A 14,815-nucleotide genomic window follows, 5' to 3' on the forward strand; every position below is an offset into this window, starting at 1 on the left:
ATTTGTTTCATTGTCAGCTAGGGTTGTCAAGTAATTTGATTTAATATTTCACTTTGACTTGTGCCATATTGAAAATGAAAAAGTAATCACAGATGCTGTCGTTGACTCGCGGCCAAGAAACCAGATCTTCTATATATAGATATTTTCCTTAAATTATTTTTGTCAATTTTCAAAGAGATGTGAAAAAACTTTGAACTCATCGAATTGCTATAGGTACAGTAAGTTAAGTACACATGCAGCTCTATCTGTCATATGATAGATTGCCCATGCAATCAGATTAATCAAGCTAAGTATCTTGTCCTAACATTTCTGCATTTGGGGCATTAATTATGCGAGGATTGTTTCGATTTTCCAATTTCACCGAAAGTGCTTTATTAGATGGCGAAACCATTGGCACGTTTATGGCCGCCATCCAGGCAACCAACCAAGTAGCAGCACCAGGTCAGAGCACTTGAGCATGCCTGAGGACGAGGATGAGGACCCGGGGGAGGAATTTTGAATTGGTTAAGGTGGGGAATCGAGCATGGAGAATCCGCCCATCGACCTGCTCACTTGTTTACTTCGACTTGCCATAAGTTCTTTGTGTTTGAGTTAGGCTCTTGTGGCCGTTGTTTCTGTTGCTTTTGCTGTGGCTGTTGCTGTTGTTGTTGCCATTGCTGCCTGGCTGTCGTGTTGCCATTTGACTGCCTTCGCCTTTATTTATGGATAATTCATAGACGCACCTTGGCTGAGGCACCTGCAAACACGAATTCGATTTGATTGGAATCGCTGGTGCTGGTGTTGGTGCTGCTACTTCGGCTACTGGCCCCTTTTTTCTCCCCCAAACCCCCAAACCGTATTGACGTTCGACCTAGCGACATAGTTTCGCAGTTTGGCTTCGCTGCCCCCAAGTAATTTACATATAGACCCACACACACACACACACAGATACACTCGCACACTAGCTGCATGTCTGTCTGTGGTGGTGGCTGTTGTTGTTGCTGCTGTCTCTTGGCCTAATTGTGAGCTTTTGATTTTGTTTTCATGGGAAGCCCCGGCATTCGCCGTACCGTTCATGTCTCTCTGCGGATTTCGCTTGGCTCAGCATTGGGGCTCTTGCCCGTTGCATATTTTCCCCACCTTGGATGAATTGGATGTGTGTGCTCGTCTTTTTCTTGCTTTTTTTTTTGCTCTCCAACATACATATGCAATGAATGTATGTACGCTCCCATAGGGCCCGTAGCCATCCATAGTTTGTTGTATTTATATTTGGCCATATTACGTTGCTTAACCTTCACCCATTTATGCCACGAAAATTTCACACAGAAAACACGAGAGGAAAAAATGAAAGAAGCCATGGGGAAAAGCGCAGCATTTTTGGAGTATGCTATACTACTCGTATGGCCATGCCATTCGCATTCTGGGTGCACAGACGACTGTATATATTTATATGCATTTTTTCATAAATATAAAGGTGAAGAACTGAATAAATTCATATTTTTAGACAGGCGATGGCTGCTGCATTTAATGGTGGCAGCGCTGGGCCCGGAACACGCTGCGTATACGCAACGTGGTGGCGACTCCATTATGCAACGCACATAATCAGCGCTAATGTGAAATTCTAATTTCATTTGCTGTACTCATTAATAATTATAATTACGCTGGCTGCCAGCCGCCGCAGAAACCAACAAGCGGCTAAAAAAAACATACAAAAAAAAAAACCACCAGCTGTGCTTCCTCCAGCTTTAACTCCTTCCTGATTTTCTGTTGACTCGACACAAATAGGCGTTCTCGTCTGATATTTATAACAAACACACGCCGCACACATCATGAACGCGTACATATCATATATGGGCTAAACAAAAGAGGGAACTCTGAGCCGAGTCAACGAAATCCAAAGCCAAAATCCAAAGCAGCTTACTTCACTCGGCTAAAAGCTGGCGAGCACTCAAGTGCTCGAAGATTTAATACCCTTGAAGTTCTCAGAGAGGACGAGGACGAGTATAGGGACGTCTTGTATTACAAAATTTCAGGCGAACTACTTTCAATTAATAGCTTCGTATAAACATAATCGCTCCTGAGTAACTAGTAATTTCTTAGAATTTTTATTTATTATCTAAGAACAGTAACCTTTATTTTGATCATTGTTCCATTTGTTTTTCTTTCCGTGCAGCATGAGTGGCAAGCTCAGTGACATCCTGAAGCTACCCTTAAAAAATGTGGCTCGTAAAAACCCAGCAAATATGGGTTGCCTTGATGGTTGCTCTGGGGTATGAGATGTGGGCTTTTGGGGCTGGGGGGTCTGGCTCGCAATGAGCATAAATTATGCGCACAAAGGCAAGACGCTGGAGGAGGAACTGGTGGGGCGGGGGGGTGTGGGGGCTTCCTGGCGGGTGTTTTCCAGGCGCCAACGACACTCACGGCAAACACTCGTTCCAGTGCCATGGCACTCGGTTACTTTGCCAGCTTGCACAGACAACTGATGTTGTCCTGCTGATGTTTGTTGGCCAACAATGGGAAACCCTTTTTTTCCTGGATATACATACCACCTCCGATGGTTCCCTGTCCGTTGGTCCCTTTTTCGATCCGCATCCTGGGGGTCAGTGGGCGGGCTTTTCGTATCGCGTGCCTCGTTATTGATTTTCGCTTTCATTTTTCATGTGGCATGCGACGGGCAACAGGAAGAACAAGCAGCGCAAGAACCAATAATTGTACGCCTGCCTCTCGCCTCTCGCCGCTTACATATTACATATGCGGCAAGGCAAAAGTTTTGCCCCATTTTATATATTTGACGAGTGGGATAAACGCACCGAAAACTACTGGACAGAAGCAAACATAGGGGCGAAAGCTCATTTGACAGAAGACGACAGCCAAGTCGACTCATCCGAAAACGTGCCGCCAAAGTCAATGAGGTCGCACCTCGCCCACTTCCTCCCACTTCTTCCCACTTCCACCCACTCCGACGACCTGCTGCCCCGTATCCGCCTGTGTTTTTCCCTTGCAGGCATTCAGCTTTCAGTTCACATCAGCCTCTCATCCGCGGCGTCCTCATTCACATTTGCCAGTTGGTTAAATATGCGTCGTGTTTACCTTTTCGCCAGCAAATGTCCTTGCCGGCGGCTTTAAAGTCCTGTGCTGTGCTCTCATAATAAAGTCTGGCTACAAGGAGTTGTGCTCCTTCTCGAAACCCCCTTACCTTCCCCCTCATTTCCTGCCTCCTTTATGGCTTATGACATTTGCGCTTTTGTTGTATTTGCATTCGTGTCGATGTTGCCTTCATTTCGCCTCCTTTGTCAACTTCCGCTAATGCTAAGCCCCACCATCCGAGTGCCACGCCCCCTACTTATCCTTACCGTTGAGAGCCTGGGCGTAACAAAAAAGCCCAGTGACTCCGGAGTTCGGAATCCGGACGGTTATCAACTGGCAGGCTGACCCACACTCGCCAGTTATCCGCACTTAGCCTGCACCATTGTTCATTTGATTTTATTTTAGCTGCCCCATTTTTCGGTGCTTTCCGGGTGGATGTTCTCCTGCCCCGATTCCTCTACATATACATATACATATACATATATACGTGCACAGTCGTATACCTTTGCCCTGGCCCACTGTGTGCTGTTGTCAACCCATTTGGGCTGCCTGCAATTATGAATTTGGGGCAATTGTTCGGTGTGCGCTCGGTTGGCTCCACGGCGGCTTTGATTTGAGCAAAGAGTTGCCCGGCATGATTAGGGGATTTATTTCTAAAGGACTTGTCCATTGTCCATAGATTACATCAAACAGATATGTATGTCTTATAAGGCTGGACATGTGAACAATCAAGCGAATTGAGTGACATATCGTTTTATCTGATGACACCATTGCTGATCGATGAACGATGAACACGTATCACTTGGATTGCATCCCTATGACAAGTGACATTGGGTACACTCATTACGGCTACAAAACCACGCTAAGTTGGCAACTTTGAGCTTGGCATTTTGAAATCCAGAATTTAGTCACGATTCAAACAGGTTCGGTTCTCGAATGAGTCACCACTTGGGATCTCAACTTGTCGTAGGCGATCGCACACCCCCTTTTATTCTCCGTTCTCGAGGCCATTACTCAACTACTTTGTGGGTACATCAACTTTTCAACATTTTCCTCGGCGTGGAAAAGTGTTTTCCAAACCAGTTGCCGTACTTGAAGACGCGCTGACAAGTCAAACAAATGAAACATTTTCGGATTAGCAATGTCAATGTTGCTTCGGAAATGTCGGAATAAATTGCCATTAGCCTTTGTCATCAAAAATTGAGCACTGAGGATGCCCGACTGAGTGGTGTGTAGTACTGTGGTGTGGTGTCCCTTCGCTTTTTCCCTGTCTGCAGGCAGGCAAAGATTTATCGCACATGATATTTGTCAAAACGGAGATACAGATACAGAGATACACAAGCACACACTCGCCGATAGATACAAAACTGCTGTCAGCGGATTTGTGCTGAGCCTATGAAAAGACGATAAATGAGCCTGAAATGAGCAAACAAAGACGATAGGCCAACAAATGAGCGGGGGGGGATTTTTGGGCCTCAAAAGAGGTTCCAACCGGCACTTGTGGCTTAGTTTATACACACTCTCAAAAAATGATACCACATCAGAAATGATGATCCAATATAACGCAAATATATAACTTGCTTTAAAGTTCGTTTTAAACTGTCGTGCTTATGAAATTATAACTTCAGTTTCAGTTTTGGAGTTTATATATATAAATGTTTTAAAATATATTTCATACTTCCTCATCGGGTTATTGCTCGAATATTTTATCAGCTAGTGAGTTCATTTTTTGATAAGTGCACTTAGGACCCGAAAATGGGCAAAACTTAAAGTTTTATCAGCGTCGAGGCGTCTGAGGCACGGCCGAGTCAACAAAAACAAAACAATTAAGCGAATGGCGGTGGGAGTGGGAACGCGTGATAGAGAGAATGAGAGAGAGAGAAGGAGAAGAAGAGCGAGCGAGGGGGACGGAGCAAAGTGCAGCACATAACGCAAACTATTTACTGATAAGAGTATAAATACACACACACACACACCCGCACACACACACACACACATGCACGCGAGAGAGCTCTGAAAACGGCTGAGCAAACACTTGCAAACCCAGCGACGAGCACTCGACAGCTTGTAGATAAAGTATCTGCCAGATACTCTCGCTCTCCCACACACATTCTCTTCTCTTCCGCTGCCGCTGCCGCTGCCGCTCTCGCTGGCAAGTGTTTGAATCTCGTAGATACTTTGGCCTGCCTGCCTCGAAACCCATTTCGTTTTTAATTGTTTTCAGTTTTTGAATTTAGTTGTATTTGATTTTCACGTACTCGCGCACTGTCGTCGCAGAAGTGTGCGTTATTTTAGAAGTTTTAATTTGGAATCGTACAAGTCTCAAGTGAGTGTCGTGTCGTTAAGTGCTGGGAATCATCGCCACTGACAGTTTGTTATTCGAGAGCCCCACAAAGTGGTTTTCCCCCTCCCAAGCCCCAAACTCCTCCGCCCGACCAAAAAAAAAAAAAATTGTTTCGTGCTTTAGTGTTACATATATGAATGTATGTGCAACTGGCGCCCGAGCAGGGACCTTCTATGCAGATATGTGTACAATGTACATTAAAGAAGCGCTCGAGAACTGCTTATCGGGCAGCAGCACATGCAAACAACGCAGGCCTTTCAATTAGGCAACAAAACATAAATCTTGTGCTCTGACAATGAGATGCGGGTCGCGTGTCTCCCCTTTAAAAAGACAGTAAAAACCACCCAACTATAGTTCGAACTTACTTTCGAAAACTCTGATGTCATGCTTATTCCCTTCCATATTTCGCCTGCTCACATTCTCATTCGGCTGCAAACAAGTAGCTCACGAAAAGTCATAATATCGTCATAATTCCAGGGGCGTTGTGCCGCCGAGTCACCATCGTTCCCCCTTTGATTGATTCAGTTTTGTAGCAAACCCCATCGCTTGGGTTTTCCCATCTACATACACGTCTCTGGTCCGTCCTCCTTATCGTCAAACCGAAAAGTAACGAAAATAAACCTTATCGCCGTCGTCTCCGCTCGAGTGATAACTGTGAGTCGGACAGGGAGATAAGTTGGCCTGGCCCTATGTAGTACGTAGGCATACGACTACGAGTGGCTGAGTAAATGGAATATTTTTTTCATTTGCCCTGCGTTCCTTTATTTTTTTTTTTCCGTTTCACATAGGAACTTTGATGATAAACCGAGAAATCGGTTCTTGCTGGCTTCCTCTAGATGTCCACTGAACTCGATGGATACCGCAAAAGGGTGAATGATTCGTGGCGTACATATGCCACATGGCATACGAGTATATTGAAAGCTGCTCCAATATGTTGTATGCCACATACATGTAGACTAGATTTCAACTTGTGCCTAGAAGTTAGATAACACATTTCAGGCACACAAGTATATGCAACCTGTTTCAAGGCATTTGGTACGCCCCCATTTCGTACGCCCACTTTGGCCATTCGAGCGACTTGAAATGAATATTGTGCCGTCGGCGGAATATCCTTGGGCTGATTGGAGAGTGAATTTCATGCTGCAGCTGTTTCCAATTCATCACCATTAACACATTTTCGGCTTGAGTGCATCAATGACTTTTTCTTGTTGTCGCCGCTCGCGGCTTTCATTCTAATCATCATCGTCACAGCGAAAAAATGAACGATAGAAAAGTAGAAAAGTATATGGCTGCAAAATTTCCCAATCCCATTTGGCCCGCTGCATTTTTCAAGGACACACAAAAACTGCAAAATGTCGAGCACTTTGCGTGCTTGCCTGGCATGTGGCATGTGGCATGGGGCAGCGGGCTTGTGGCACGGGGCATGAGGCATCTCTGGGGACTTTCGGTGGCGGCTCACTTCTCGGTGGTTGGGGACTGGGGCGACCTGCAGCTGAAATTTGATTGCCAAGATGTGGCATTTATTATGCGACTTTTGTTTAGAATTCCAACTGACGCCATTTTTCGAGCCGCTCGCCTCGAATGGGAATTCTTCTACGAACGTCAGCGAAACACACAATAAATAGCCGATCGAAAAGCATTAAGTGAATTAATTGAAAAACTCAAATGCCAAGCCGAGGCGCAAAAGCAACTGGTTCTCTGGCATCAAGCGAAAACCCGTTTTTATAGCGCAGGCCACCGCATCTCCTGCTAAATCGATCTTAGTTTCTTGATTTTCGCATTTGTAGCCACACTAATTTCTTAAGTAAATGCAAATTTGTGCGACCTACCTGTTTTGTTCTCTGTACTGCGGCGACGACAGATGCCGTGATTACACTTAAAGAAAGAGTAGATACTTGACGTGATATGGGATAAATGCTATGTGGGGAAGGCATTCAAGATATTGGTATTTAAACCATAATGCTAGGGAATATACGAATTCTTTCGTACTAAGTGAAAGAACAGATTGCTCATAAACTTAAATTTTTGTTGCTGTGCAGCGCATGGCACACAATTGCAAACGCGTATCTATCAGTACGCATTCTGCCGTGTATCTACGAGTATATATCTGGGCGCATGCTTAGCATTGGACGTCGGTGGCTTTTGCCATCTCTTCGATTTATTGCTCATTTTGCTTTGTGGTCGCTGCTAAGCGGCCACGAACAACAACAAAAATAAGTAAAAAGAAAAAAAAAACAGAAACAGAAACGTTTTCAATGGTCAAGGTCGTTTGCAGTCAAATCGAGTAGCCACCAACACACGACAAACGCACACTTGAGCCCCAGCACTACCAACAGAAATAAAATATAAAAATGTTTGTATAATTAAACGCCATTTTAAACAAATAAACGCGCGTTGTCAGTCAGTCGTTGCTGCAGATATTTTTTGTTGCTGTTGCTGTTGCTGTTTCTGTTGGCCGCGCTTCGGTTTTTTGTGTCGTCGCATTTTTAATTAGCAATGAAATCATAATAAAATAAAACATCTCATGCATAATTGAGTTGCAAGTTGGGGCTTCATTGCCATGCTTATGAGAAAATAAAACCAAACTGGCTCAGGTATTCATAAGTAACTGAAACTGTTTCGTGGGCACGGACTTGTTTAGATGGCTCTTGGGTGGAACTAATTTAAATTAACAATTCATAATCGCAATAGACGGAGTTATTAATAGCATCGTGTCAGGATTGCTCAACTTATTAAAGTGGTCAGCAAAACGGTCAATCAGTTAATCAGTATTAAAGTATCGAATAAAATAGGTAGCTGTAAGATCCTTATTATAAGGTGTACATTTAGGTACCGAGTGTTCGCAGTCCTTCTAACCTCATTCCCACACACGGGATCCTTTCTTATAGGGGGCCCGCTTTCAAAACTATTTCTGTGGATTCCTGTAATTCATCCTGTCGTCTGCTTTCCATCATGCCACATGCCACATGCTCAACGCTCACCAGCCTGCTTCCAATCGATCTATCTCTATTCCTCATCTGCCTGCCCCCAAAAAGTTTTGATATGTGAATGCCTAACACAATCCACGCTTTGGAAAGAACCGCCCCCGGTCCATCCCGAAAATCCCGCCCCCTTTATTCCCATTCTTGCAAGATGCCTTGGTCGTTTTTGTAAATAGCTTATTTTGAAGACGAAAGATCCAGACAAATCAAATCAATCCAACTTAAATGTTTGTGCCTATCTAAATGTTGCTCACCTATGTGTGTTTTTAACTACTCGCGAAATGCATTGCCACTCTGACAACTGTATCTATATTTACAAGTTTAATGCGAAGAACATACCTATATATTGCCTAAATGTTTACTGTATGTATATTTATTATTGCTGCATAATTCACTCATAAATATTTTTTTCTTTTTCTTTTTTCATATAAACGTTCAAAAAAAAAAATACAAAACTCGCACATTCCACCACAAAACCACCAAACAAAAAAATTAAAAAAAAAAAAAATCAAACTAAATGAAATTAAAACTGAAACATAGAAGGATCGTAAATAGAGTCTATCAATATATGTGCATATGCATATATAGCGACGTTCACGAACTGTATCTGTCACTGTCACTGAGAGCGATCGATAGCTGTACCTCCATGTGTGTGCATGAGTGGCAGCATCAGTAGCGCACCCAAGGACCAAGGACCTCATCCACATAGCCCATCAATCTCTCAGATGCCAGTAACGGAATCCCCCCGATAAAGGCATCGCATCGCATCGAATCGAATCGAACTGCATCGCATCCATTGGACAAGGACGAGGACGAGAACGCGGACTAGGACTAAAGGACAGTGACTGACGCATCCTGCGCTCGTTTGATCGTTCGTTCGCTCGCTCGCTCGCTCTATCGCTCTTTCGCTCGCACGCACCAAAAAAACCAAACAGATATACCAGAAACAATACCAAGCAAGCCAGAAACCAAATAATACCAAGCTAAACAGACGCCTCATTACCAAACATCGAACGTTTCGTTGTCGTTTAACCAAAAAAATAAGCAAAAAAAACCAGAAGCAAATCAATCCAATTCAATCAAATCCAAGCCAAGCCAATCCAATCCAAAATCCAAACAATTCAAATCAAACCGTATCCACGAGACATAGAAACTGAACAGTAAACAGTAATCAGTAAGCAGTAAGCAGTAAGATCAACAGTAACAGAAAACCCAAAGCAAAAAGCTAAAGCAATCATCAGTCAAAGTCGATAACCAAAACCAGCAACATTCAGTTAAAAATGGCCGAAGACGCTACCATGGAGACATGTCCAAGTCCTGAAATCGGCGACTCACGCAAAAGGCCACTCGATTCCGATCCGGAAAATGAACAAACTAAACGCTCACATTTCAGTTCCGGTAAGTTGACCAAAATCCAATCCAAATCCAAATCAAAATTCCAAATCAAAATTCCAAAACAAAATTCAAATTCAAATTCAAATCGAAATCGAATCAAAATTCATTTCGCCAGCAGAAGGAAGAAATCGAAATATATATCTCAAATCGCTCTTGCATATCCCCATTATCGTGCTCTCTCTCTCTCTCTCTCTCTCTATCAATCTCAATTTCAATATCAATCTTAAGCTCCTCAACTCGACTCTCTGTCTATATATCCGTGTATATCTATATCTCGTGCGTTATCTATCTATCCACTGCTTTTTATCTCCGAAGCGTATAAATAACTCATTCGATTTGTTTGCCCAACTTTTCTGCCGATCGTGCCGTTTCCCTTCTTTGTTATGTGGTCATGTTGTTGTTGTTGTTATCGCAATATATACCCCCGATACGTACCTACTTACATATATATGTATATATACTTAGTATCTATGATTTTGTTGCTCTTTTTGAGTTTAGTCGTTTGTCGCTCGTGTTATTGTTGCTGTTGTCGTTTGTTGTTACGTTTCAATTAATCAGCACGAGAAATTCATTTGCAGTTTGCCCCCAATACGTTCGATGTCAGTTTTGCAACCGAACGAACGAACGAAACGAACCAACGAACAGGCAGCAGACTTTGATTCGTAATTAAGCCTGATATGGCGTATACGCCCCGAGGGCCCCCTTCACCTACTGCCACAGTCCCCCCCCCCAGTACATCTTAGAATGACAAGTGGCATCTGTTATCTGGCATGCCCAGTACCCAGTACCCATACCTAGTACCCAGTATCTAGTACCTAGTATCTGGCTGGCTGGCAGCTGAAACTTTGCGCAGGATTTGGCGCCGAGACATTGTGGGCCCAGTTTGACCCAATTTCGGGCATGACCTCCGCCGCCTGCAATCTCCTGCAGCTTCATCAATGGCCTGCAATTAGATACAAGTGCTGTCCCTGAGCTCCAAACGAGTGGCATTTGAAAAGCTCCACCACCACCACCACCAGCAGCACTACTCAACCAAAAAAACTGAACTGCAGTCGGGGCAGCTGAGGGGGTCACACAAAAATTCATATGGAGATTAGCATTTGAAAGAAGAAGCGCCTAATCCGTGAGCTCCATTGCCAAACCCATACAACCAGGCTATCTGTCTGTCTGTCAGTCTGTCAGTCAGTCGGTTTGACCACGAGCTATTAACTAGTTGCTTTGCATGATTTGTTCGGCTCGAAACCAGCTGGCAAGCTCCAAGGTGAGCAGCCACTACGCAATCGAAGTACCTGTCGTCATAGCCACGAAAATAGCAAAAGGTGTAAAGGTGTTGGAGTCGCACTGTCGCCCCCGCTGCCTTTTGGTATTTGGACGGATAGCTGCGGATAGCTGCGGTTAGAGCCAGAAAAACGTAAACGCGTTTTCGAGTTTCCTAATTGTTGGCACCCAGCGTGCTACATCGTTTGATGACTGACAATTGAATGTTGTGAAGGGACGATTAGATTAGTCCTCAGTTTTCGTTCAGCAAAGCAGGCTCTCTCATATACGTAAAGTGTTAAAAACCCAAAAAAAAATAAAAATATCTACGGAAAAGTAAAACAAAATTCATGTGTTGCCTTAATGTTGCATCCAAAATTTTAAGTATTACCTCGTGAAATTGGAATGCGGAAGTTCTGTTCGAGTAAGTTCAAGTTCGTTAGATAGGTAAATATCATTTATTTCCATATATTCCATTCACAAAAGCTGACGTTATGTTTGGAGACATCAATAGTTAATGGGTTAGCTCTGCTTAAGAATTTCTTGTTTGCCTATAAACAATGCCATTTTATCAGCTGCTTGGCCAGTTTCCATTCAAAGGCTGGCATCATAGATGAGCCCAGATAAATAGATTCGTTACATGTGTGTTCAGTTGGGCATTTGTAATTAATTAGCCACCATTGAGGCTGCCTGTTTGCTGGACAGCGAAAAGCGAACAGCGAACATGGAACAGAGAACAGGTCCATATCATATGGTTTTGGGTATTTACCCACGTCGTCGTTTTATTAGTTCTCTGGCAATTTATTTGCTTAGCTGCCTTGACAGTCATTTGTTTTTTGTTTGATATCTATTTAATGTTTTTCAGTTTTTTCTTGTTATTTATGACTGTCATGGCTGAAATGCTGTGTGGTTGGTGAGAGCAACGCAAAGTTTTTCAGATGCACAGAGAGAAATGAGCAGCTTAAATGGTTATTAGTATAGAAAAGGTATAAAGGTCTAAAGTTATATCCAAATAAGTTAAGCTACTGTTATCTAACAAATCTTGAAAGCGAAGATTTTCCATTTTATTCCATACTGGAATGCTAGAATGCACAGGCTGATTATTTTCCGTGTAGCCCGGAGTAGAAATGCGTCAGTTGGCGGGGCTGCTGCAAAGGAAATGCAGCAAAATCGAGGAAAATCGGGGCGGTGGGTCAGCGTGGTGGTGGTGCTGCTGGTGCTGCTTATGTCTGGTGTATGGCGTGGCTTATGTAATCAGTGCTGGCAGGGCAGCTGGAAAAGCGTGCGAATAGTTGGGGGTGTATGCTGTAGCGAACTCTAGTTCGCCGCGAATGAGAGAGAGGCGAGCGCTGCTCTCGGCAAACGTTGACAGCATGGCAAGCGGTTGACCTACTTTGATGACAATGCGGGTGCGTACGTGTATCTGTATCTGTATCTGTGTGTGTGTGTGTGTGTGCCAGTGTGCCTGTGGTCTCTGTGCTCCACCGCCATGGCTGCCTGCCTTCGCTCGGTGCTAGTTCGCCTAGGAAGCGTCCTGCGCAGTAGGACGACTCGAACTCCTCGAAACGCGGCGACCATTCAGCTGCACTGCAGCATTTGGCGCCATTGCAGCCGCCACAGCAGCCGCAGTAGCAGCCGAAGCAGCAGTGGCCGCAGCAGCCGTAGCCGCAGCAGCAACGTCCTTGAGTGGTGGGTCCTGTAGAACTGGGTTGGTTGGCTCACTGGCAGGCTGACTGGCTGGCTAGATGCAGGCGCTGAGAATATGACAGTGTGGCATGGTTAGATCTCAAGTGCGTTTACTGCCTGCGGGCTGTGTGTGTGTGTGCTCTCTTGCACTCTCACTGTTTTGGCCACAATCTGAACTGGTATCTCGGTGGCGTGTTTTTGGGTTACCTTATTCTTAGGTGCATGCCATTGTTGCGGCTCGAGTGGCCAGGCATTTGGTGTGACTGCACTTGTAGAGCATCTCGAGTGGCCTACTAATAACTCAAGGGGCCAGCCAGTTTGGCATTCTTTTTTCGGGCCAGTGATTAGGACGAGCCCGGCTTCTGCCCATAATTGGGTCATCTGCAGTTCCTATATTACGCATACGCAGCGTGGGTCAGTCCCAGTGGTGGCGCAACTTGAACTCTCGAGTAATTACTTTTGATGACTTATCTCGTATTTCTCAAGTTTCATGAGTTAAAGAGAGAGCTCTGTTAGAATGAATGTTTAATGAAATTCCATAATCTAAAAGATTGCAACTGACAATGTGGCAGAGTATAACCCTCTTGATCCCTCTTCTCCCAATAAATTTGATATGCCGCGGATCGATTTGGCTACGATTTCATCGTTTCAAGTCGCATTTTTACGTAATCCCAATGGCTTTAAGCACAACTTCCCGTTGTCATTTATGGATCGCTCGGCAAATCGTTTAGTTTAGCTTCCCCGTTGAATTCTCGGCGTTTTGGAGGGTGAAAACGTGACACGTTCACTCTTTTCGCCGCTGGCTTATCACGTTGGCTCATTCCGTATCACATGTTGCCACAGCAGTTTCTATTTTCGACACACGCCTCCCCCTCTCCCCCATCAAGTCGTGTCTCCGCCCCTCAGTTTGTATCTCTCCTTCTTTGCCTCTCTCCCTGCCGCTCTTTGGCGTTGATAATGAACCGAGTGACATGCAGTGAAGTGAGGCAATCATCGGCGGGCCAGCATTAGATCATATATATACAGACCAACATCATCGTAATCATCATGATCACGATCATCATGGTCATCAACGCCACACTCTCTGCTCTGACTCATGAGCCTCGCACTCCTCTCTTCCGTTGAACTGGACAGACTCTCCGGGTCTCTCGCTCGCTCGCTCGCCCTCCTCCTCTAGATTCTCCAATTCTCCGGCTCTCTGGCACCAACTCTATGCTTGAGTCGCGGCTCCGTCTTCGCGTGCCAAACGAACGGAATTCTTCAGTGCGGTTTGGTTGCTCGTTTCGTGCGCTCGCTCGATCGCTCGTTCGCTCGCTGTTGCTAGTTTTCCACACACGAATTGCCAGCTCGCCCGCGCAGCCATTTTGCCAGTGATTTTGTTGGTTTGGCTCTTTTGGCCAGCAGCATGTTGTTCGCCAGAACCACCTCGTCCACGTCGATCAGTCCGCCCGCGATGATGATGCAGCAGCACCAGCAACAACAGCAGCAACAACAGCAGCAGGATCCTCAACAGCTGGGACACCAATACCATCAGCAGGCAGCGTTTCAGCTACAGCAAAGCTTCTGTACGTTTCTCGGTTAAGTGTAACTCACTGTGCTCACCTGTTCTGTTGACCTTGGTAATTAGCGTGTGCATTGGTAATTATAGGGTTTATCTCATGCGGTATTTGCCAGGAGCTTTGCTAACTGTAGCCCTCCTCCTCGGCGGGCACAAACACACAAAAACACAAACACACACTCTCATACGTACACCGCGGCGTATGCGTAATATTTCGATATTAATGTTAGCCAACGTAAAACGTATCGCAAACGCGGCAATTAACGTCTTGTCAACTTGGTTTATCTAGCGTTTCAAGGTCGCCTCTTGTTGGCTTGTTGTTCTCTCGTCTGAAGTCTTAGGCTTTTCCATCGAAATTAGCATTTGAAAATAGCTGAAAACCAAAAGCCAAAACCAAAACCAAAGCCAAAGCGAAACCGAAGCGAAACCAAACCGAACCAAACCCACACAGAGCAATGTATTCAGTTCAATGCCAGTCATAATGATTATTCAAAAAAAGCACTAAACAAACGACAAGTCGAGTTGAAG

General features: G+C 44.7%; 1 protein-coding gene across 7 annotated transcripts in view; it reads left to right on the top strand.

Annotated features, from left to right (window-relative positions):
* LOC122619350 (RNA-binding protein Nova-1) overlaps positions 1–14,815 on the top strand; it is a 37,038-nt gene that overhangs the window by 4,037 nt on the left and 18,186 nt on the right. For 2 of the 7 annotated variants that reach the window (XM_043796226.1, XM_043796228.1), the window contains exon 2: positions 8,932–9,789. The exons of 1 other annotated variant lie outside the window; for it this stretch is intronic. In XM_043796226.1, coding sequence (XP_043652161.1) covers positions 9,672–9,789 — 118 coding nt within the window. In that variant the 5' untranslated portion in view covers positions 8,932–9,671. Of the gene's footprint in view, positions 1–8,931; positions 9,790–11,295; positions 11,491–14,040; positions 14,295–14,815 lie in introns of those variants that run through there. 4 more of the 7 variants (XM_043796229.1, XM_043796231.1, XM_043796232.1 and 1 more) reach the window with 3 other exon arrangements.

This window comes from Drosophila teissieri, chromosome 3R (genome assembly GCF_016746235.2).
Source record: "Drosophila teissieri strain GT53w chromosome 3R, Prin_Dtei_1.1, whole genome shotgun sequence".
In the NCBI taxonomy this organism is placed as follows: domain Eukaryota; kingdom Metazoa; phylum Arthropoda; class Insecta; order Diptera; family Drosophilidae; genus Drosophila; species Drosophila teissieri.